The following is a 23,599-nucleotide window of genomic DNA, read 5'->3' on the forward strand; positions in this document are numbered from 1 at the left end:
ACGGCACTGCCCCTTACAGCTGTCCACCGCTCCCTGGGGAAGGCTGCTCCTCTCGCTTTTGTCAGGCCTCGTCTTGATCAAAAACAAATGCATGTCTGGGGCTGCAGTGGGTGGCGGGGGGCAGCTGCTCCCAATGAAAGCTTTCTGCCCCATGTGCATTACCACCTGCAAGATGCCATTTGAAAGATGAAAACCTGTTCGAGGATGGCAGCATGTGTGAGAAAAAAAGCCAAGCAGCAGCGTTGAGAGCAGAGGGGAAGGTTTCGTGTGCTGTGCGCAGGCACCTCCAGAGGCAGCTCCACTGTCTCTCTTTGCTGCCCAGGATGCTCCCTGCGCCGCCCCAGCCCTGTTACATAACCACGTTGCGCAACCTGATATGCGCCTTTCACTAGCACTGCCAGGACGAATTGGGTGAGACAAGCTAATTCTCTGTGCTCTGTGTCGCTGTCAGAACAAATCCCTAGCAATGCTGATTCAGGGTGGAAGTGGGCTGTGATTTCCACACCAGTCGCTTTCTTAGGCTGTTATGAAAGGAAATGACAAGAGCCTTTCTCTTAGCTCTGGGTGGCAGCTGAAAGACCTCTCCTGTCATCTTGACCCCAGAGTCTAGCAATGACCAGGGGAGCCAGAGACTTAACAGGGTCTCCCATACATCTGAGTTAATTGACTCCATCATAAGCGTGTCATCGACCCCAAATCAAATTCTTAAGAATGAAGAAATATCAATATATACCATATTTTTTCGTGTATAAGAGACCCGTATGTATAAGACAACCCCTATTTTTTTGAACCCAAAATTAAGAAGTTGGGCCAGAGCTGCTGATTGATGGCCTTCACTCAAACCAGCTTCCATCCAATTTGAAAATGTTAAGCTGTGGTTATGCTGAACTGTGTACATTTTTGGTGGCTGTTGCACATGCTCAGATGATGACCTCATTGAATAAGAGTTGGAAGGTGCAGATATGGGGAAACAAATTATTTCATTTGTTTTATTACATTTCTATCCCTTTTCCTCAAGGTGGTGTACGTGGCTCTCTCCCTCATTTAACCCCAACAACAACTTGCAAGGTATGTTAGGCTGAGAGACAGTGATTGGCCCAAGCTCATCCAGGAAGCTTCATGGCCAAGTGGGAATTTGATCCCTGGTCTCCCAGGTCCCAGTCCAGCACTCTAACCACTACACCACACTAGCTTTAGAAATGCAGCAGAGGGCAGCCTCTTTGTGCTTCAAGCTGGCAACACATACATGTCCTGAGTGTGGCCTTATATTGCCAACAGATCATCCGGATCCAGCTCTTTTGTATGTGTGATTGGCACCTTGGTTTACACCATACATTTTAAGCACTTGGTTTCCTCCCCAACTGCAGTTTCCTCCCTCACCGAGCTACAATTCCCAGTACCCTTGCCAAACTACAGCTCCTAGGATTCACTGGGAAAAGCCATGGTGCTTTAAACATGCACTAAACATGCTTTACACGTATGCTGTGCATGTGACGTGAGGCAGCTTCAATGTTTTTCATGAGAGTTATTAAGGCCAGGGGCCACGTCTAGGGCCCTCACAGCCCAGGGTCCTCCAAATGCATGCCAGGCCTAGGATAGGGGCAAGGTGGCGGCAAATGAACATGACATCATTGTGTGGCAAGGAAGTGCTCCAAAGCACCAGCCAGCACAACATCCCCCCCATTTTTCAAAAACCCCTTTCCCAACCTCCACACTGAAAAACTGTTTTTGGGGAGGAAAGATGAAGGAACCTGCTTCTTTCCCACCACTGCCTGCTAAAGCTTGGGGGGCAGAGGAGGAGCGAGCAACCAGGGCATCTGTGTGTGGGGGTGGAAAGACAGCACCTAGATTGCCTAGCTAGGGCAGTGCTGGTGGAGGAAGGAAGGGGGGGGGAAGAGAGCGACAGAGCATGCAAGAGGGGGCACCACTGTCTCCTGAGAACCTGCAAGAGCCAAAGGGCACGGGAAGGCTTCGATTTAAAGCGCCCTGTGCTAACTGGCTATGCAAAGAGGCTGAACGTGACTGCGGGAAAGTTGGTTCTTCAGCCTGTGTTGCATAAGCTGCTTGATCATTCTGAAGAGGGAGGCAGCAACAACCTGTGTTCTCTGCGTTTGCCTTTTCATCACCAACAGAGGCTCACAGCAACCGCCACACAGAGCCACAGATGTCACAGCAAGACTTTGCTGCGCCCAACCAAAAGTGGACCATTCTCGTTGCTGGAGATCAGTTCCCTGTCATGATCAAACAGCCCCCTTTATTCAGCAAAGAATGATTTGGATCCCCTAAACCGCAGGCTAATTGCCTGGAAATGAGCATCATCTTATACACTCCAGATACCCCCCTGCTGTGAAAAACACACACGTGAAATGCAACCTGCATGTCTCTTTTGGCACATATATTTATTTTATTGCCAATGTTTATATACTGCTTTATTTCAAGCAGACCCCAAAGCGTGTACACATGTAGGAGACTGTGGCCAATCTCTGCTTCCAGAGCTGGATGGCTGCTCCATGCTTTGATACTTCTGCGTGGGAAAGATGACAGTGGTCAGATTCTGGGTTCTGTCACCATTGCTGTGTGGAAAAGCAATTTTGCCTTCAGATCCAGGATGTCAATCCACTAGCACACAATTTGCTTTCGACATTTATCTACAGGTTGGGTTAACACCAAAAGCTTTGAAGGAAGGACTCCGTTCAAGTGTGAAACTGGGCAACTGCTGTGTACAAAATGGTTCTCTCCTCCAGAGAATTAGCCTGCAGCTTCAGTGATCCAAAATGATATGCGAACCAAAACACAGGCACGCTGCAAGGTTTGTACTTTCCAAATTTCGCAATGCCGTTCTCCAGCCAAGTGATGTGTACAAAAACACATCCACTATAGGGAAGTGTGCATAACAATGCATATATATTAGTGGATATAAAATACAAAAATGGATTATTCTGGGGAAAACTGCTTTGCAAAAATGTGTATATTAGGCAAAATTTCATAGAAAAATATGTACATTAGAAGAAATGCACAATAAAATGCTGGTGAACTTTAACGAGCGCTTTTGAGACAAAAAATTGCAAACTGGTATGGAAATGAGGATAACTGAAGATTGGAAAAATTAAAAAATGGATGGAAACTGAAATTGACAGATTTGCCTATCCCTCCCCCTAACCACATAACCTGAGTGGCTATTGAGAAGGGTCCTTCACTCTGTCCTGTGATCCCACTGTCTCCTCCCCCCTTGTAAAAATAAGAGTCCAAGCAAATTGAATTGTATATAAACATGTTATGAAGCTCAAGTTTCCAATTCAACAGAGTTCAAACAAACAAACAAAAAATCAACGCAGGCACTTTTGATGGACACAAGAGGGACATTAGGACAGCATCTTACCTATTCCAAGGTATTCACATGAGATTAGGGCTGTGCACTTTCTGGAATTGCACCAGGGCTGGAGAAGGCAACACGGTGGAGGTAGACTACCGTAGGTCTGTGCAAATGTGTGACACAGCTGACTTGGAGAAGAACATGTGTACTTGATATTACCCCCACCCCAAACCCTGGTTTTTGCTATCTCAGGCATACAGTAAACACAAGAGGGTCATTCAAGCATTCGGGAAGATCCACTATATGTGGTGGGTCACACGTTGTACTGGACAGGGTTAGATATACCTGACATTCACATTCATCAGCAACTCAAAGGTGGCACTCTTAGCTACTTTCCCCATTACCAGTAAGTCCAAAATTAAAGTGCATACAGGATATGCAAGAGTGCTGCTTGGAAAGTGCTCCGAAGCAATTTGGCAAGTACTTCATGTGTTGCAGGTTCGAGCCTTGGTATTGAACTCAAGGGTTCTGGGATGCAGCCTTGGCTTATATTAATTAGGGCCTTCCTACTGAGCTGCATTAATACTTTTGGGGCTCACACGCCCCCAGGTGCATTCTTGGTACAAGGCATCCCTTCCCCATGATGGTATCACTAGAAGTTCTTTTCTTAGCCTGCAGGCCAGCTGGAGAGGAGTTTCCATCTCACACAGATGTATAACTACGGCTAATGCCCACTTCTCCATGATTAAAGGAGTTGTGAGGGCCAGAAGATATTATTTCAATACATATTTGAGGACCAGGATCTCCATTCTGTAGAAATCAAAGTCACAATTGCTTCCCTACACCATCTTTGCTACATTTGGCCTAGTGTAACTGCATAGAGAGCTTCACTATGCCCCAAACAGATTGCATTATTGTTTGGGTACAATTATTTTAAAAAAAGCCTACAGAGGCACCAATAGGAATCAATCTGAAAGATGATTATAGTTGTGAGAACATCTGTGAAATAACTGGTATATATAAAGAGAGCATTCAGAGAGAGATGCTTCTACACAGACCTGAACTTCTCCAACCTGGTATAATCTTCATTCTAGTTTCTATGGTGAGCTGTAGACCACTAGGTCCAATCCTTCATTCACTTGATGCCACTATTTGGCTGACATTTTTTGTCTTGTTCATAAATGTTTCACAACTCCAAAAAAAAAGCACTCTGCTAATTTTGTGTGGCAAAGGATGCCATCAAAGGGGGAATTCAGCCCAAACGTGCTATGTTGTGGTCGAGTTCCCTTATCTCAGCAAGACTTTGTGCAAGAGAGAACTTCCTCAAGGATGGGTCTCCAAAATGACAACCCTTATTTCTATTCCTCCAAACAATGACAGAGGAACAGACAGATCAGCCCAAAAGATGTAAGCGTTTCTCATCACCTCTCTGTAGTCCTGGAGAGATCAGGAGCATGTTTAGGGAACTCTTGTAGCAGCAGCAAGAACAAACCCACCATGAAGTTGATAGCAGGTGCTGTGTCTCGACAGCGACTGATTTTTAGAACGTGCTCCCCCAGCTTCATAAGTTGGGGAAAACGGAGACTGTCCAAAAACACTTGAGTTAAGTTTGTTCCCCCAGGTCTAGAGGCTGGACTTCTGCAAAGGACTGTCCGGAACTACAGAATCGCCAATGCCTTCCAGAAGACTATCCCACTGATCAAAATCTTCTTTCAGCTCTAGGGAAGGAAGAAAAGAAATGGGGATTAGCCCAGGAAGATGATTATTGCATGATATAACTTCTGGCAAGGCATTAAAAGGAAGAATACCACTGGATCCATTAGTACCCAGAGGAAACGGCAATTCTTTAAAACGGTCCCAGCTCACTGGAACAACCACCACCTTCCTCTAAAGGCACAGTCCATAAACACCACCACCACCACCACATTGACTTACGGAGGTGTTTCTGCAGGAAGGCAAGAGCGGCCTGGTTGGTGATGTCAAGGCCCTCGTAGGGGTCGATGGTCCCTCTGGTTCTGAAGACTCTGTTCATGAGGTTCCCCGCAATGAAGGTGAAATCAGTCTGACTCTGGTGGACGGTACCCCTGGAAAGAGGACATAAGCACTTTGACAAAGCTGTTTCCATGAACATATGCATTTGTATGCACACACTGCCCTAGTATATGCATTTTTGCGCACAACAGTTGGCAGGAAAACTGCAGCACAGAATTCAGAGAAGTGCCCATCTCAAAGGATGACTGCATTTCAGAAAGTGCAGATTAGGTACATTCACCTTTAAATGCAAACTGAATCAAACCTCTCCCCCAGCCCTAGGTCTGATCCACCAGGCCGCTTCTTCAAAGGGAAAATGCCACGTTTATTTAACTGTTGGTTGAAAAATACAATAGTTTCCTATGAATTTGACCTCCAAATCCCAAATGAACTTTACACAGCTTAAGTTTGTTGAGTGTACCAGCAGCTGGAAACTGCAGCAAAAGCTTCGTTCTAGCCAATTACCTTTACACTCTAGAAATTCGCAAATATTGCAGAGCTTTCACTTTGACCTGCTTTAACGATTTAGCATTTGCCATACTGGTAAATGTGTAACCAGTGTGTCTGCCCTTGTCAATTGGGGATCAAAATGGCTGAGCATGCATAACTATACTGTTCATACTATAAAGACCTTTGCTCCTTATATATTACACCCATTCAAATTAATTTCTCAGGAAGAGCTGATAATTTTTATACAGTACCTCCCTCCTCTTACTGTCAAGACACCCCTAATGAAATTACTACCAAAGTGGCAAAATTCTGTGCATCAGAATCCATTACTAGGAACCAGATCTTCTTACTAGTACTCAGTAATCCATCCTAAGCATACCTGTGAACAACACACACACGTGTCTTAGTTTTTGGGCTGGGCTGTTAATTTTTCATAGTCTGCCAGCTCGTAAATTGCTAATTGCATGTGTTTGATTGTAATTTACTGGCTGATCTGTGATTGAAATAATTAAGAGCTGAACAGTTTAAGTATGAATGAAGGCGGCTTGTTATTTTTGATCAGCTGATCCTATCTTGGTTCTTTTGGGACTCCACACTCCTCTTTTATGTTTTATTAACCTATCCTTGTGCTTTTGCAAACAGGTTTGATCATCTCTTTTTCTGCCCTCCTTTTCAGCTCAGCTCAGCTCAGCTCAGCTCTCCTCTGTCTGTCTCATTCCCCCCTACTCGCTTCCTCTATGCGTCACAGCCGCTTCAGATTGCAAGCCTGCAATCATTTACTCCCTGTGTAGAGCTGTATTATGACAAAGCTCTGATCGCACCAGTTGAGCAAGTCCAGACCTTCAGACTTACAGGATGGTTAAAACCTTGGTTTCCTTGTTCACAGCGCTGATCTTTTTCATTTTGGCCACGCTCTCCGCAGTCTGAAAGGACTCGGTGTTGACAAAAAGCACTGGCTTGGTCACTTTCGGGTAGACAGAGTTCTCCAAAGGGAACATCCAGGCATCAAGGGCAACAGCACACCTGCAGGGAGAGATAAAACCAGGTAACCAAGGCCTTGGATTCCCATCAGGCAGCATGTTACTAGAAGGACGTCCCCAGCTACCGCTCTGAAGTTTTTTAAAATAGGCTGCCCCGAAGACTCCCAGGCAGCCTCTAGAGCATACTCACTTAAACTGGGCTTCTTTAACAAGAGCCAGCACAGCTGTCGCTCCTCCAAAAGAGTGGCCCATGACGGAGACTTTGGACAAATCCACGTTGTCCTGGAAGGGAAAGGAAGGAAACCTCTGAAAGTTGAAGCCACTTCCCAGAGATTTCATTCTTCAACAAACTATCACCAAGGAATGCTAAGGGAGTCGTGGCTACAAGGTTAGGGGTGATATATGTTCAGTGTACTGTAGGATCTCCTGAATTGATTGTTGCCTGAATTGGTTTAAAAATACGACGCCATCTCTTTGACTTAAATAGTACAAACAATCCCTAAAAAGCCCCAAGGTTTTAAACCAGGGTCGGCAAGGTTTACTTTGCCTGGACCGGTTCACTCCAGCAGAGAGCCCTCCGTGGGCCGGATTGCGCACGCGCCCACAATTTCCAACGTCTGCGCAGATGTGATTTCTGGCACTGCGGAAAAGAGTCCCTGTGCCATGCGGGGACTGGCCGAGTGGGCAGTTCAGGGGCGGCTTGTGGGCTGCTTAAATGACCGCATGGACCGCTTGTGGCCCATGGGCCTTAGGTTGCTGACCCGTTTTAAATGTTAGCACTATCCAACCTGTTTAATGAATCAAAACGCAGAACTGAGCTAACAAAAGTGGCACAATTGCATAAAATGTTTTTTTGAAAGCCAGGGTTTCCACCAACCAGCAAAAGGAGGCATTCCCAGGGGTGGGGGTCACCACCAGAAAAGGCCCTGCCCCAGTTGAGTTTGGTTGGTCAGTCTAGTACGAACCCCTTTCTAATCATGAAGGGGTTTGCATTGAAACCCCTGCTAAGATGAAGTTCTCCCTCCTCTGTTTTAGTAGAACCTTGCTGCCTGCAAAGTGCTTTGAAGTCCTGACCCCGGGACTTCAAAGCACCATATCGCCTGATGTCATTGCGGTGCCAGGTGACTGACAGGTGGTGATCCTGATAAGGATCTAGCCTGTGCAGCCAAAGAAGGTTCCACCCCCCTGCCTCATAAGATTCCTTGGTGGCTTTCTGCAGAAGCCACTGCTGGCAGGTCTCACAGGAAGCAGGGTACATGATGCAACAGCTTCTGCAGGGCTGGTAACGTGAATGAGGCTTGCTAAATATCAGAAGGAGGAAAGCAAGAAGGGACTAGGAGAGGACACAGAAGGATTTCGCTTTTTCAAGAAAAACGAAAAAAGGAGAGGCAGCAACAAAATGCTTTGGAGAGCCTTTCTTTTGTTTCTTTCTGCTGATTCCGCTCCCTCGTGGCCAAGATGTACCTTTTGAGAAAAGCAAAACAGGGTCTGGCTCCCTCTGGTGACCAAAGAATACAATCACAGGGAAGCCTCAGGAGGAGGAAGACAGATGGGAGGTGGGTGCGAGCGAGGCCAGCCTGTTAACAGAAGCAGCCCGAGGCTGCTTGAGTGAATCATCTCCATGTACACCCCACAATGTTTTACACAGTGGTGGCTGCTGCCTACTGGGACTGGGAGGGCAGAAGGCAGGGAAGCCAACAGAATGTAGAGCCAGAGCAAAGTAATTCTCGTTTTCTCCCTGCTGAGTTCTACAAGGACAACACCGAGACTAAGGAGAGGAAGCTGATAGCTGAGGACACCCCCAGGTGGGATTTAAAAGGACAGGCAGGGGAGGAACTCGCTGGAGGCAGATGGAGGTTGTTGGGGCAGTGTCCCCTCTGCCGTAATGGACGAGCCCGCAGTAGTTTTACAGGTGCACATAGGCACTCATAAAAGAACATGCTTGCACCCTTCCTGTTTTCACATCAAGGATTGCTGCCCCAGCCACAGGGAAGGGATGTAGCTCAGTTCAGTGGCAGAGCATCTGTGGTGTGTTCTTCAGGTCTCAGATTCAATCCCTGTCATCTCCAGGCAGGAAATGTCCCCTGCCTGAAATGCTGGAGAGATGCTGCCATGCATTGTCAACAATACTGAGCTAGATAGAGCAATGGTGTGACTCAGCTCTCCTGCCTGCTGCTACTATGTTTGCTTATTCTGCAGTGTATTGACTTCTGAAGCAAGGTGAATTGGTACAACTGCCTCTAGTTCAGAGATCCATTAACACACACACACACCCAACCACACACACACACACACGAGAGAGAGAGAGAGAGAGAGAGAGAGAGAGAGAGAGAGAGAGAGAGAAGTGGAAGAGATAACAGGTTAGATTTAAAAGATTCTGGAAATTTTTTAGATTAAGTTCGAAATTTAGGAAAAATCTAGCATTGAAATGACATTGATGTAGATGCCAGGCGGGTCTCTTGAGGGAGAGCAGGGAGACCACTGGGATGCCACTAAGGAGAAAGAATAGCAGCTCCCAGAATCCCCAGCAATACACACTGGTCTCTTAGCACGCCAAGCTGACATAGAAAAGATTTCCTCAAGCTTGAGAGCTACTTATGGGGACCTAGATTCAAATATCTTCTCTGCCATGAACACAGAGCAACTAGGTAGCCTCACGGTAAAATGGGAACAATGGCAACCTACCTTAAACAGCTGTAAACACAAACTTCAGCTGTGGCACAGAAATTACTAGCAGCAGTTATTTAGAAGCAAACACCATTTGCTCTCTGGCAAGCCATTAAGTAAGGTATACTGTTGCCTCACATCACATGACAGACTGGATGAACGCAATATGTTTTACCTTCAGCACAGACAGATCAAAATCAGTGCGCAAGAGGTTGACGACAGCCTTGCCGCTATCGATGCTCCGGATCAACTTAAGTCCTCGTTTGCACTCGTTTGCTCTTTGATGAAGCTGCAACAACAAGGAGGAGGTCTATGGTTAATCCTCTTGTTCGTTAGCTGGCTTTAATGAGGTTAAGCCCTATTTAAAAGTGCTTGTGTGAAAAGAGAATAGGAGTTGAAAGCCTGGCCTCCAGGCTTGTTGCTTAACTCTTTCTAACAAATAACAATTTAAAAATTGTTGGGATCAGAGCATGGTATCTGAAGAAGCATGGTAAATTCTGAAGAAGTGTGCATGCACACGAAAGCTCATACCAAAATAAAAACTTAGTTGGTCTTTAAGGTGCTACTGAAGGAATTTTTTTATTTTACTTCGATCCAGACCAACACGGCTACCTACCTGTAAATAACAATTTGTAAACCATAGGGCAAGCCTTGCTTACAGTTTGTGGTTAGTCTGGAGCAGGGAGCAGGGAGAAATTCATCTCGTTTTGAATGGACAGCCTATCAAATTCATACTTTCTGAAATAATACACAAACTGAAACGCAGCCATCCTTTGAGATCTGAACTCCTCCAAATTTTGCAACGCAAAATTGAAAGTGAAAATAAAAAACAAAAAGCAGAGAGAACACCCAGGGACATGTCAAATGCCAGAAACAAAAATTCTACTATGGGCTTTTTATTATTTATTTATGCAGGGTAATATTTTAAACAATTTTCAAAAGATGACAAGTCTAGCCACCCTTTTCTTCAAGCAACCCTGAAACCTGCAAGGATGGGAAGAACCTTCCACATCCTTGGGGCCACCACTGTGAAGGCCTTGCCTCTGACAGCCCACGTTCTAACTTCCCCTACTGATAGACTCAAAATATAGATCAATGTTCTGTTAACCTTTCTTGGATTTTGGGGCATGGGCATGGAGGAGTGGTTAACGGCCTTAACTGACTTTGACCACAGCAGCTGATAATACCTCGAAAACACTCATCTCTTTGTGATCCAAATTCAGCCAACAGTGAGGAGCATGGACCTCTCCTGATGTTGTCCAACTTCCATCAGATAACATGGCCAATGTTCAGGCATGATGGGATTTATAGTCCAGTAACTTCTGGAGGGTGACACCCCTGCTTTGAAAAACACAATCTTTGTGCCAAGTTCAAGCTGCAAGGGCACACACAGAGGTGCTCAAACTTTTTTTTAAAAGAAGTACTATAAAATATTTTTGGACTGGTTGCTAGCAGGGGAGTCTGCCAAGGGATATTAAGATTTTAATCTTTCTTTTTCTTTGCACCATAGAGAAGTCCACTAAGAACAAAACAAATGTTTGAGCATGTGTGTTTAAATCAGAGCATACCTGTGGGTTTCGGAAGCGAAACTCCTTCTGACCTTTCGGCACCCCTTGATACGAGAGCCATTCTTCCCGTATCTGAGCCTCAGGGAAGTCTGGAGTTTCAGGATCCAACTTGCAAAAGTAAGTGGCAGAGGCAGAATGGTCTCTGGGGGAGGGGGGGGGAAACCAAGTACAGGCAGTCAGGTAAAGAAGAGTTCAGCACCTCAAATTTTCCAGAGTCCCAGTTGGAACCAAGATTGTAGGAATGTATTTTAGTCCCACAGGATTATTTCACACACACTCTCCTTTTGCTCTTTTAGATACCAACGTCCCTTTCATACTGCTGGGATTCTGGGAACAGATGCTTACAAAGCTTGGCCGAATCCAGCAAATGCACACGTGAGTGAAATGGGCAACTGCGGCACATCAGAGTCAAATATCAAGAGTCTTATCAAGGCACACAAACAATGGGATGTCATCCTGTTCTAAAGGGATTCCACCTCTCACCTGTGCTCAAGCGCCATCACCACAAAACCACGCGAAGCCATTTCAACACAGATGGCGGAGTACACAGTTCTGGAAATTGAAACAGAGATGATAACGTTACAAATAGTGGAAAACCCCTGTAATTCCTCTGGATTTTTGTTTCATTTCGTTTAACGGAAATTTTGTACTGCTTAATTGTAAATAAAACCTCTGTGTGGTTTACCAAGACTATATAATATGCATTAAAATTCTCAGTAGAGATTGAAGTTAAAAACATTTTTAAAACAGTGAAAATATGAATAAATGTAAAATACGAATAAAATGCAAGATTCAGTGGTACCTTGGTTGCCGGACGCCTTGGAACTTGTACTTTGGCTCCCGAACGATCAAAAACCAAAAGTGACTGTTCTGGTTTTCGAATGATTTTTGGAAGCCAAACATCCAGCGCGGCTTCTGATTGGCTGCAGGACACTCCTGCAGCCAACCAGAAGCTGTCTTGGTTTTCGAACAGTTCCAGAAGTTGAGCAGACTCCCTGAACACATTTTGTTCGAGAACTAAAGTACAACTGTATAAGCTAAAATTACATATTAAAATATGTTGGATGTACCTGTTTCTAGGAATCTACTACATAGCTAGTGCCCTCCAAATCTTGTTGGACTACCACTCCCATCAGCCCCACTGAGCACGGCCAGTGGTCAAGGGTGATGGGAACTGTAGTTCAGCAACATCTAGAATGCCACAGGAAGTGTGTGCGAACTTTTGATCCTTCAGTTGTTGTTGAACTACAACTCCTCCCAGACCCAGCAAGCGTAGCCAATGGCAAGGGATGATGGGAGTTGTAGTTCAGCATCATCCAGAGGACCAAAGGTCCCAACACCTGGGCTACAGATCAGCCAGCCCTGAACCAAAGTGTGTCTGCTCCTGAACCTCAAAATAAAAATTAATCTACCCGTATGCTATCTCTCTCTGTCCAGGAGACTCTCCTCTTTAAGATGCACAATACATTTCTCTGAACTTAACTGCTCTGCTGACAAAACATTCAAAGGTGTGATGATGACCCATATAAGAAACTGGCATTCTACACCCCTCAGTAAGCTTTGGGTCACCTGAAATCACACCTCCAGAGGAGTATCTTCTACAAAATATTGAATCGCATGCAGCCCTGAGTGCAGAACACTAAAACCTGGCATCCCTCCCCTCCATGCTCCTTCAGGCCACCTTTATTTAAAGCCTGATATCACCACTTTAAACAGTCATAGCACCCATAAAATAATCCTGGGAAGTGTAGTTTGTTAGGGGTGCTGAAAGTTGTTAGGAGACTCCTATTCCCCTCATAGAGGTACAATTCACAGTGTGGTTTAACAAAATCAATCCTTTCTCCCATGGACCTCTCGGAATTGTAGCTCCGTGAGGGGAATAGGTGTTTCCTAACAACCCCCAGCACCTTTAACGAACTACAACTCCCATAATTCTTTGGGGAAAGTGTTTAAAATGGTATTGCAGTGCTTTAAATGTATGGTATGAAACCGGCTGTAGTAGCCTAGCTGTTCCTCAGCCTCCCTCCCCAAAAAACACGCTACTTCTAGGGTTCCTTGCAGTTTCCTACATAGAAAGCCTGTTTACAATGGTAGTGTAAATGAGGCGTCGATTTGGGGGGGAGGGATTAAACACAAGATCACAGCTAACACTTTAAAAAGCAACAACCAGTCACCCAAAGTCTAATCCAAGATGTGTCTGGGCTCATGTGAACTAAGCCATTCTAGTCGATATTTATCCCTTGGTGCTTTCTAATGAGCTCACAAGGATTTGTGGGAAGACTGGACGGCAGAGAGCGGGTTTTTCACATCTAAGGCATCTTTCCAATCCCTCTTAAAATAGATCCAAACCGACTTGCTCACCTGTTGGCAGTTTTAGTCCCCTATAAGCAGCTAGAGGACTGCTCTTGTTCCCAAAAATGATTGTGCCCCAAAATGCCACTCAGATAAGGAACACTGCCTGTTTTAAGAACTCTAGGAATGCTAAAGATTGTGACGCACGTTGGATACTCAGAAGTGCCAAAGAAATGCCAGGTATATTGCAACCGGCTAAATGCAGTGACCTCTCGGTCACAATCCATTGTTTTTCCCAGCATTACTGTCCTTTGCTGAAAGGCCAGCTCCATTGGGCCTCCTCTCCTTCTACAGACACCCAGTGGCAGCCATTCTGGCCCAAAGGCCCTTCTAGACTTGGGTGTGTTTTTCTGGAGGCATATCTCACAACATGTCATTGATGCAATCCAAAACTGCATTAGTGGTGGACTTACGTATACCAGACAAGCCACGTCTCATCATTCATTTTATCATTTGCATTGTCCATTTTATCAGTCCACAGGAGGTCTTGCACAGATGAAGGAAATGTAAGCAGAAAAAACTTACCGAAAGGCTCCTAATCCGTGGGAGAATATGATCAATGGATACTTGTGGGAACATGGTTGAAAAGGAGCATCCCAGCTCACGGGGATCTTGCACGAACCTGTAGAAATCAATGAATGTTCCAAGGCCTTGTTATGCAGCAAGTGGTCAATGCTTCACTATCCCAATTATGCTATGCTACCCAAGAAAACCTTTCGCTCATTCATCTGTTCTTAGTGGTTTCTTGAAGTTTAGAATTGTTTCAGATACAAAAGGCACAACCCTCTTGCATTCCCTGCAGGGTGTACATCTCAGGTTAGTGGCATCTACCGGACGTAGTTCTTGCTTGTACTGGTGGTACAAGTAAATTTAAGACACTGGATTGACTGATCTTATACCTCTCTTCCAATAGATGCTTTTACTGCACTATATATTTAAAGCACATGACTCCTCCTCCCCCCCAAAAATCATGGGAACTGTAGTTTACCGCCTACAATTCCTGGCACCCATAGCAAACTAAAGTTCCTGGGATTCTAAGTGCTTTAAACATATGCTGCAGATGTGATGTTACTTCAAATTGTTGCAAGCCAGCAACTGCTGCATTGCGGGTGGGGGAATTCCAGTTCATTCTGCTAAGCAGAGCCCTGAGCTCCTGCCCTGATGGTACACTGGTCTGAGCAAGTTTCAAGATCTTAAGGGTTACAGGTAGAAGAAGGGCACAAAAGCAGCAGCACTGCACCAAGATGCTGGCAGCCAGCAAACCCCTTACCAAACGTCACGCTGAGCAGCGGGGCGCACCATTTCCTGTTCATGTTCATGTAGTCGGAGAGTCCATAGTAGTACTCATAGCGAGGGATCCAAAAGGGCTGCTCCGCCCCATCCTGCTGGATGCAGGGGTAAAATAAGCGAAAGAAGAGGCCCTGAGGAAGAGAAAAGAGATTGTAGCGTAAACTCAAGCATTTCCCCAGCCACTCTGGGCGGCGTCCAACAAAATATTAAAATACAATAGTCTGTTAAACATTAAAAGCTTCCCTAAATAGGGCTGCTATGGTTTTCCCAGTAGTGATGTATGGAAGTGAGAGCTGGACCATCAAGAAGGCTGATCGCCGAAGAATTGATGCTTTTGAATTATGGTGCTGGAGGAGACTCTTGAGAGTCCCATGGACTGCAAGAAGATCAAACCTCTCCATTCTGAAGGAAATTAGCCCTGAGTGCTCACTGGAAGGACAGATTGTGAAGCTGAGGCTCCAATACTTTGGCCACCTCATGAGAATAGAAGAATCCTTGGAAAAGACCCTGATGTTGGGAAAGATTGAGGGCACAAGGAGAAGGGGACGACAGAGGACGAGATGGTTGGACAGTGTTCTCGAAGCTACGAACATGAGTTTGACCAAACTGCAGGAGGCAGTGGAAGACAGGAGTGCCTGGCATGCTCTGGTCTATGGGGTCACAAAGAGTCGGACATGACTAAACAACAACAAATAGGGCTGCCTTCAGATGTTTTCTAAAAGTCTGGTAGTTGTTTTTCTCTTTGACATCTGGTGGGAGGGTGTTCCACAAGGCGGGTGCCACTACCAAGAAGGTCCTCTGCCTGGTTCCCTGTAACTTGGCTTCTCGCGAGGGAACCGCCAGAAGGCCCTCGGCGCTGGACCTGAGTGTCCGGACAGAACAATGAGGGTGGAGACGCTCCTTCAGGTATACTGGACTGAGGCCAAGTCTCTAGATACTGGAAATATGTGGAGGGCCTTTCTTTAGAGATATGGTATAAAAAGGTTGTGTGTGTTTTTTTAAGTTTCAGAGAAGTTGACTACTAAAGTGTGATTATTTAGGAGACAAATCAAAAAAGACAAATTTGGCCCGACTTCATTGATTATATAGCAAAATCGGAAGAGCCCAACAGAATACCAGCATTGTTTGCATTTATATGGGACCAATAATCTCAGCTACAGTGGTGCCTCGCTTAACGAATGCCCTGCTTAACGAAATTTCCGCTTAACGAAAGGATTTTTCGAGCGGAGGTTGCCTCGCTAGACGAATGCGTTGTACGAAAAATTCGTCTAGCGAATCGCGGTTTCCCATAGGAATGCATTGAAATTCAATTAATGCGTTCCTATGGGCAAAAAAAGGTCAAAAAAATTTCAGTGCATTCCTATGGGATTCACTAGACGAATTTTTTGCTATAAGAAAAGACCCGTGGAACAAATTAATTTCGTCTAGCGAGGCACCACTGTACTTCTCTTCAGAGTCTGGATACATTTGATGAGTATAGCAAGTTAACATTTACTAACATTTCTGTGAAGCAACAGATAACCACCTCATGACTATTTTTTTATTTAATTCATATTTGTAGTTAGCATTAATGTTTGTATTGTGGAAAGCATGGGAGGGATGTCAGGGCGCTGTTGTCCATAAAAATTAACTCTCAGGTGTGTGCCTTCATGGATTGGGGGTGCCTAGGACAAGGTGCCTAGGACAAATCTTGCTGTCTGTAACCACATACATTTTGTTTTGTTTCAAAAAGTTAATTTTGAAAATTAAGAAGCCTGTTCTCCCAATCACACCTTTTCTGTGAAGCTTTGGGCACAGCCTCCCAGTTGCCATTCTATGCCCTAATGTAATTCAGTCAGTACAAAAGGGGAGAAGGAAACCTTCTCAGCCTGAGGGCCACATTCCATCCTAGGCAGCCTTCTGCACATGCACAGAACAGTAGGCTTGTTTCGACATACAACTCACAAACCTCTTCCTCTCTTCTATCCAAGTAAGCAAGAGGCACTATCAGGGTTCAAAGACACTTTCCTGTCACCTCAGGGAGTGATGCAAGGCCAGTGCGGGGGTATGGCTTTTGGAGAATGCCAAGGGTCAAAGGAGAGGCTGGGAGGGCTGCATTTACACCCCTGGATCTGCGATTCCCCATCCCCGCTGTACAACAGAGCATGCCAGAATTACGCCCTCCGAAGTAACTTTTTACTTCAGAAGCCATAGATCAGGTATGTTCTCCTGATCATATGTTCAATTAATAAAAATAATATGTTGAAGGCACAGGAGTAGAGCAGGCTGCATTTGTTTCCTGTGAGTTGGTCACCTTGTTAGATGACATGCAGATTATTCATTTTCCCTCTGTGCCCAACCCTGTCTCCCCCACCGACCCAAAAGAACCTCAGCTGGTTTTCCTGGTGACAGTGAGTCACCAAAACAAAACACCACAGGGATACCAACGATACCAGCAGAGGGAACCCTCTGGATAGTTTCACCACCACCTGAAGTGCAAGGGGTAGCCGGGTGGCCTGGGAAACTGCATTCCCTGGGGCAGCCCCTAAGTTGCGGAATCCCCCTCCCCACAGAGGCAATGCTGTCACCTTCATTATGTGGTAATCCCTACTAGGCTATGAAGCTCAATAGGTGACCTTGGGCCTGTCACTGCCTCTCGGCCTAACCTACCTCACAGGGTTATTGTGGAGTATGCCACCTTGAGTTCCTTAGAGAAAAGGTGGGCTAGAAATATAATAATCAGGCAAAGCCCTGAGATACACATTTTTTAAAACCCACCCTATTTTCTCTGTCCTGAAAATTATTTGCACTGATTCAAAAATATTTTTAATTAAGAATTGTAACCTGCCATGGGATGTCATGGTGGAGGGTGAGAAAAACAACCATCTAACAAACAAATAAAAATAATAAAGGTAATGTATTGTATGGTTTTATTTTGTGTGATGGAAATGTAGTAATTGTAATAAGCTAATAAAGATATTTGAATCAAAACAACAACAACAAAGGCAAGATACAAAACCGCGAATTGCCCAATTCATATAACTGCTGTGTTAGAATATGCTCTCTCTCCAACCAGCCTTTTTTATTTGAAGGGGTAAGGTAAAGGGACCCCTGACCATTAGGTCCAGTCGTGACCGACTCTGGGGTTGCGCGCTCATCTCGCATTATTGGCCGAGGGAGCCAGCGTATAGCTTCCAGGTCATGTGGCCAGGGATGGGAAATAATTGGTGTGGCGCAGAACTGGGGGTTCCCAAGCTGTAGTCTGTAAACCGTCCACCAGCTGCCCCTGAGCTTCGCACCTATGAAGGGCACTGACTGATTCAGAATCCTACAGAGTCTGTACTCAACTTCTAACGCAATAAAATACAATGTAAGGAATGCAGCAAAGCAATAAAAAAAATGACACAGCAACTAGCCACAAGAAGCAGATCGGCGGAACCCTGCTCCCTTCTTCGTTGACCCTCCAAGCTGACAGGCTGGTCCAGCCTCACTTCTGCCCCCATCCCCGCCCCAGCAAATCACTGTACCTTTGGCGTCTGTCCCACCATTACATCCGTGCAGCCCACCGGGAAGGCTCCCTTCCCGTGAGGCAGCCCCAGGGACTGGGTGACCCCCATGCTCTCCTGCTGCTTCTCCCTCAGCGCGAGCCGAAAAAGACGGATCCGCGGGCGCCCCTTATTTGAGAAAGACGCCAGCGGGCAGTTTCATTTCCTCCTCCTTCGGTTCCTGCTGCGCCTCGAAAGGCGAATCTGACGCTCGGCTTGCGCATTGGCCGGCATGCCGCGCCCTTTGCCTCCGAGGCGCGGTGGGAGGAGACGGGAGACAGGGAGAGAGGAGGAGGCGGAACCCGAGTTGGAGCTTTGCATTGTTTTGCTTATAAAGTGGGGAGAGAAACGGCTTAAAGCGCAGAAGTCGAAAAAGCTGAAGGATCACGCACCCCAAGCCTGCTTCGTGGCGCTCAGTCGGTAGAGCATGAGACTTCTTAATCTCAGGGTTGTGGGTTCAAGCCCCAGGTTGGGCGAAAGGTTCCTGCATTGCAGGGGGTTGGACTAGATGACCCTCCTGGTCCCTTTCAACTCTACCATTCTATGATTGGTCAAGGAAGGGCGATTTCTTCCTCCCCTCCGTCACGCGCGCCTTGCGACACAGCGCTTAGTTTGTTTTTCTGGCGTCCTCGCGCGCAGGCTCGTCACAATTTTTGCGAAAGACAAAAGGAAGGGAGACTCTTTCTCAACAGTATTACGCTGAACTCGGAGTCAGATCTGTTGATTTGGGTTTTTTGTTTTGTTTTTTTGTTTGCTTATTCGAAGCGTTTGCACCCCGCTTCAGCCCAAAGGCTCCCAGAGTGGCCGCCATACAGTACAATAAGTTAAAACCAGAGATAGTCTCTGTCCGCACATGCTTACAATCTAACATTCCTCCAGTCTTCGGTTCAGCTCTCCACATCCGATTGCGGGTATTTTGTAAAATGCTCCTGGGAATTTATCAGGCTTTTATTGTTATTTAGCTGTTTATGTCATTAAAAAAGCAGTTTACAAAACCATCTACATAACAATAAAAATTGTGTAAAAAAATTGTGTAAAAAAAGAAACATAAACCCTCAACTCACTATTATGGAAATGTGTTTTCTTTAATTGTTTACTTTGACCACGAAAAGTTATCAGTCAGTGTTTAAAGGCATTTTGGTGCACATCTCTCCTCATACACATTTTTGCTATGGAATTTTGTCTAGTACTGTATGCCAATTATTTCAAAGCTGTTGTTTTTTTATTTTTTGCCAATATCTGCATTTTTCATGCACATTTTATAGGGTAGGATAACTCTGGTAAAAGTCAGATAAGAGCAGATTTCAAAGGATAGCTGTGTTATGGGATAGCTGTGTTTAGGGAGGCTTTTAATGTTTAATTGTTTTATTTCATTTTTCTGTTGTAAGCCGCCCATAGTGGCTGGGGAAACCCAGCCAGATGGGCGGGGTATAAATAATTTATTATTATTATTATTATTATTATTATTATGGTTTGCATATTGTATTGAGAAGGGTGCATTAGAGTCACGCGAGAATTTAAAGCAAAGTGAATTCCTTTCCCGATTTAAAAAGTGGGATTGAAATACTCTGCAGCAGATAGATGAATCAGCATGATAATGGAAAGTTTCACCTGTTAAGCCTGCACTTAATCTGCACAGTGTGCACTGTCACAATGCAGGGGTGCAGTGGGGAGCACAGATACTGTACATTAATCTTGCAGCCTAAGTGTCAAACATTGGATCACATCCTGCAGCTGCACTTATTTGGCCTGCAGGATATCAACTTTCATGCTCTAATGCTTTTTAATGTGTTATTTTACTATTCTGAAAATTATAGGATAGGGGAGCTAAGTGTGTATTGCTCACTGGAAAATGCACAGATCTATGGTTTGTGATTGGTTTTTTTTTAATGTGTTCTTAGTGTCAGGGGAATGTGCTAGTTAGATTTTCCATAAATCTGATGAAGAGATTTTCACAATCATGTATTATTATCATATTATGGTTTTTCCCTTGTCTGTGTTTTCCGCTCGTCACCATCATCATCGCTCCGTCTAGCAGCAAACTCAGGCCATGAGTGCCAACAGGATTAATGCCAAAATGGGGCCACTGAGAATCAAGGAGGTACCGGTATCAGTAGGTACACGTGTTGGACATGCAACAGTATGATTCACTCAGTCTGTAACATAAGGGTTAATTCTGTTAAAGCTAAAGTCAACTAGCCAAGAGAGGGATGGGATGCTGCTTAGCAACCAGGCATGAACCACACAGAGGTAGCACATGCTCTGACTGGCTGTGTAATTCTGAGGGAGTTTTCCTCTGTATGTTTGGTTGAATGTCTTCCTGCCAAACCAAGAAAGACAAAACCTCCATTTCTTTCTCTTCAAATTATATACTGCTTTTGCTCAGTTTCCTCAGTAAGGTGTTATCAGATTTACTTTTTTCTCTGGACTCAGTCTGTGTTATTTAAGTGATTTTGCTAATAAGGGGAACTCCCTGAGTTTTCAGGAGATCAAATTATATGGGGGGAAGCCAAGGGACCACCCCTTCTTTAAATTACTTGTTGAGGAGGAATGGGCATGTTTAGCAGTCATGGAAGAAGCATCTGGAAGTGCTCTTTTTGAATTGCTTTATTGTTTATAGCTAGGTTGAAGAACTTGGGGCCCTCACAGGTGTTTGGGATGGAAAATAGAGGCAGGGGTGTGAACTGGCCTGCTTGAATACTTTACCACTTATACTGTCCTGGACGACAGCATGGTTGGTTGGTTGGTTGGTTGGTTGGTTGGTTGGTTGGTTGGCTGGCTAAATGGAACCCTGAACAGAAGCACTACTGTTATGGGGGTGAGGCTACACTGCTACATTTTATTGCAAGCCCTACTTGTCAACCCTAACTTTTTGCCTGCAGTGCAAAGCAGGAAAGTGCAGTCCAGCAGAGGGTGCCACTTAACCATTCAGTAGCAACCACTCCTCCTGTCTTTAACTTGCTTCCAAGGGAGCATGAAATGGATTGAATGGAGCTGAAGAAGAGCTGCTGAAGGAAACCTTTCAAAGCAGAACAGGGGGGCCTGTGCGCCCTCCAAATGCTGTTGGACTCCATCAACCCTAGCAAGCACAGTCAATAGTCAGGGAAGATGGGAGATGTAGCCTGGCACCATCAGGAAGGCTCCTGCTTGCATCTGGTTGGCCACTGTGGGAACAGGATGCTGAACTTGATGAGCCGTTGCCCTGATCCAGCAGCCTCTTCTTACACTCTCCTTTAATGGCAGTTTGATCTGCAGAAGCAGACAGGCGACCAACAAGCAGTAGGAAAAGCAGCGAGGGTGATTGGTGTTAGTTTGCCTCCAATAGCGACACTTTATGCCGCTCGAGTCAGGAAGAGAGCAGAGAGAATTGCTGTAAACTAGGGGTCAGCAACCTTTTTCAGCCGTGGGCTGGTCCAGACCATTTGGGGGGGGGGAAATGAACGAATTCCTATGCCCCACAAATAACCCAGAGATGCATTTAAAATAAAAGCACCCATACTCATGTAAAAACACCAGACAGGCCCCACAAATAACCCAGAGATGCATTTAAAATAAAAGGACACATTCTACTCATGTAATAACAAGCTGATTCCCAGACGGGCTGGATTGAGATGGCAATTGGGCCGCATCCGGACCATGGGCCTTAGGTTGCCTACTCTTGCTGTAGACCCTTCGCATCCTGGTCATCACATGTTTGATTTACTTCCATCCGGACGTCGGTACAGGACTCTATACAAAAATGTCTAGACACAGGAATAGCTTTTTTCCTTGTGCCATCAAATTGTTGAATCTGTAGTTGTGGGCAAAAGGGAGGTCAGTTGGTGGTATGGGGTTTTCCCGCTGTGCTGTTGTATTGTGAGGGGAATAGTGTTTGTATGAGGTACGTTTTTCTTTACATTGCAATGCAGTCGAAGCAAAATTCCAAGTATGGTTGATACTTGGCCAATAAATTATTCTATTCTATTCTATATATAGGAGAGACATGTGGCGCTGTCGTAAGAGTGCTGTTAATTCCCCATAAGTTGATATAAAACTTTCCCCCCACAGGATGCAGCTGCAGAATACTCGTGACTGTCTTATCTCTGTTACTGCGCAGACTAACACATAGTGCTGGCCTCTATCAGAAGCTTCAATTACAGCATTCTTTGTGGAGAAGGATTGTTGGAGACAAAACTAAAGAAACTGAATCCTGAAGTTGCAGGGCTTTGACAACTTCAGACCTCTCTGGGCTCGGAGAAAGAAGACATTCTGAAGCAACTGTGTATAGGAATGCAGAAAAGGAATGCCAAGACCACCTTTGTCTGCAGGTGTATATAACACACTGTGTCTAAGTCTTGATCGTGTGCCTTGACGTATAAACGAAAGAAGGAATTTGGGCCATTTCTTTAAAGTATTATCATTAGTCTGTAGTGGAATGTTTTGAAAGAGAAAAAATATTTTAGGTAATAATGTCATCGTAACTGTTGCCATAGTCGGTAGTGGCACCTGTCCTGTGGAACACCCTATCAGCAGATGTCAAGGCAATAAGTAACTATTTTACTTTTAGAAGTTAGGGAAGTTTTTAATGTTTAATGCGGTACTGTTTTAATATTCGGTTGGAAGCCGCCCAGAGTGGCTGGGGAAACCCAGCCAGATGGGCGGGGTATACATAATAAATTGTTGTTGTTGTTGTTGTTGTTGTTGTTATTATTATTATTATTATTATTATTATTATACGCCATGGCAATGTTGTCTTTTTCTGGTTATGTATCTTAGATGTGAACTCAGAAATAACAGGTGAATAATCTATCTTTTCCAATATAGAAATGTCTTTGGGAATTAAAATACCAAGATACTGAAAATGCAAAGTACACATTTTGAGTCCAGATACTTTTCATAGGTTTAGTAACATGTTGGGAGGAGTGTAAATGCAGAGTAATTCCATCGAGCTATAATTTACAGCAAATCCCGATGCCTGACCAGAACCTGCAATTTCTGACATAATTACAGGTACAGACTTAGCTGTATTGGAAGTCATAAGAGTGACATCACCGGCAAAAATAATAATTATGTTTTTGACCATTAATAGTGACACCTGATAGCCAGTCTAATACGCTCAGTGACTTTCAGTTCCCGTGATTCTTTGTGGGTGAAATGGGTAAAAGAGTGCTTGGAAAGTAAGGTGTGGATGTGGTCAATGCCTCCCACCCACCCATCACCCCAAACTTTTATTTAGAGAGATCTCGCCAGTGGAAATTGGAATGCAGAACCACAAAGTGGATGCTCCACAGTTTGGCTCTGGCAGCCCTAAACTTGCTGTGGATGATGACTTCACCCCTGTCATTTTCCTGCCTGCTTTTTTGTGTGAACTGAGATAAAATGAAGGCAACTAGGATAAAAGAATGAACAGCATGACTGTCGCCAAACCCACAAGGAGCAAAGAGG

General features: G+C 45.0%; 1 protein-coding gene and 2 long non-coding RNA genes across 3 annotated transcripts in view; 2 read left to right on the forward strand and 1 right to left on the reverse strand.

The window, feature by feature from the left end:
• Positions 1-11,702, forward strand: part of LOC132592306 (uncharacterized) — a 32,119-nt gene extending 20,417 nt beyond the window's left edge. Inside the window, exon 3 of the long non-coding RNA XR_015950614.1 lies at positions 11,306-11,702. This is a non-coding gene — a long non-coding RNA (uncharacterized LOC132592306). The remainder of the gene's footprint in view (positions 1-11,305) is intronic.
• On the reverse strand, positions 3,255-18,431 carry PAFAH2 (platelet activating factor acetylhydrolase 2). The gene is made up of 10 exons (XM_035118288.3): positions 18,158-18,431; positions 14,632-14,782; positions 13,887-13,983; positions 11,493-11,561; positions 11,010-11,151; positions 9,617-9,730; positions 6,965-7,056; positions 6,647-6,817; positions 5,249-5,397; positions 3,255-5,031 (listed from the first exon to the last, which is right to left on the reverse strand). Exons 1-10 carry the CDS (start codon positions 18,245-18,247, stop codon positions 4,937-4,939), a joined length of 1,170 nt encoding a protein of 389 aa, XP_034974179.1. The 5' UTR covers positions 18,248-18,431; the 3' UTR covers positions 3,255-4,936.
• Positions 18,428-22,848, forward strand: LOC132592307 (uncharacterized). Its single transcript, XR_009557742.2, has 2 exons — positions 18,428-18,595; positions 22,223-22,848. It is a non-coding gene; the product is annotated as an uncharacterized LOC132592307 (long non-coding RNA).
• The last annotated feature ends 751 nt before the right edge of the window (positions 22,849-23,599 follow it).

This window comes from Zootoca vivipara, chromosome 6 (assembly GCF_965207765.1).
Source record: "Zootoca vivipara chromosome 6, rZooViv2.hap1.1, whole genome shotgun sequence".
Classification (NCBI taxonomy): Eukaryota; Metazoa; Chordata; class Lepidosauria; order Squamata; family Lacertidae; genus Zootoca; species Zootoca vivipara.

Coding starts and splice junctions, on each gene's coding strand:
- PAFAH2 (XM_035118288.3), bottom strand. CDS start 18,247: ATGGGGGTCACCCAGTCCCTGGGGCTGCCTCACGGGAAGGGAGCCTTC. Junction 14,783..18,157: donor TGGTGGGACAGACGCCAAAG/GTACAGTGATTT, acceptor TCTCTTCCTCAG/GGCCTCTTCTTTCGCTTATT. Junction 7,057..9,616: donor TTGATCTGTCTGTGCTGAAG/GTAAAACATATT, acceptor TTTCCCTTCCAG/GACAACGTGGATTTGTCCAA.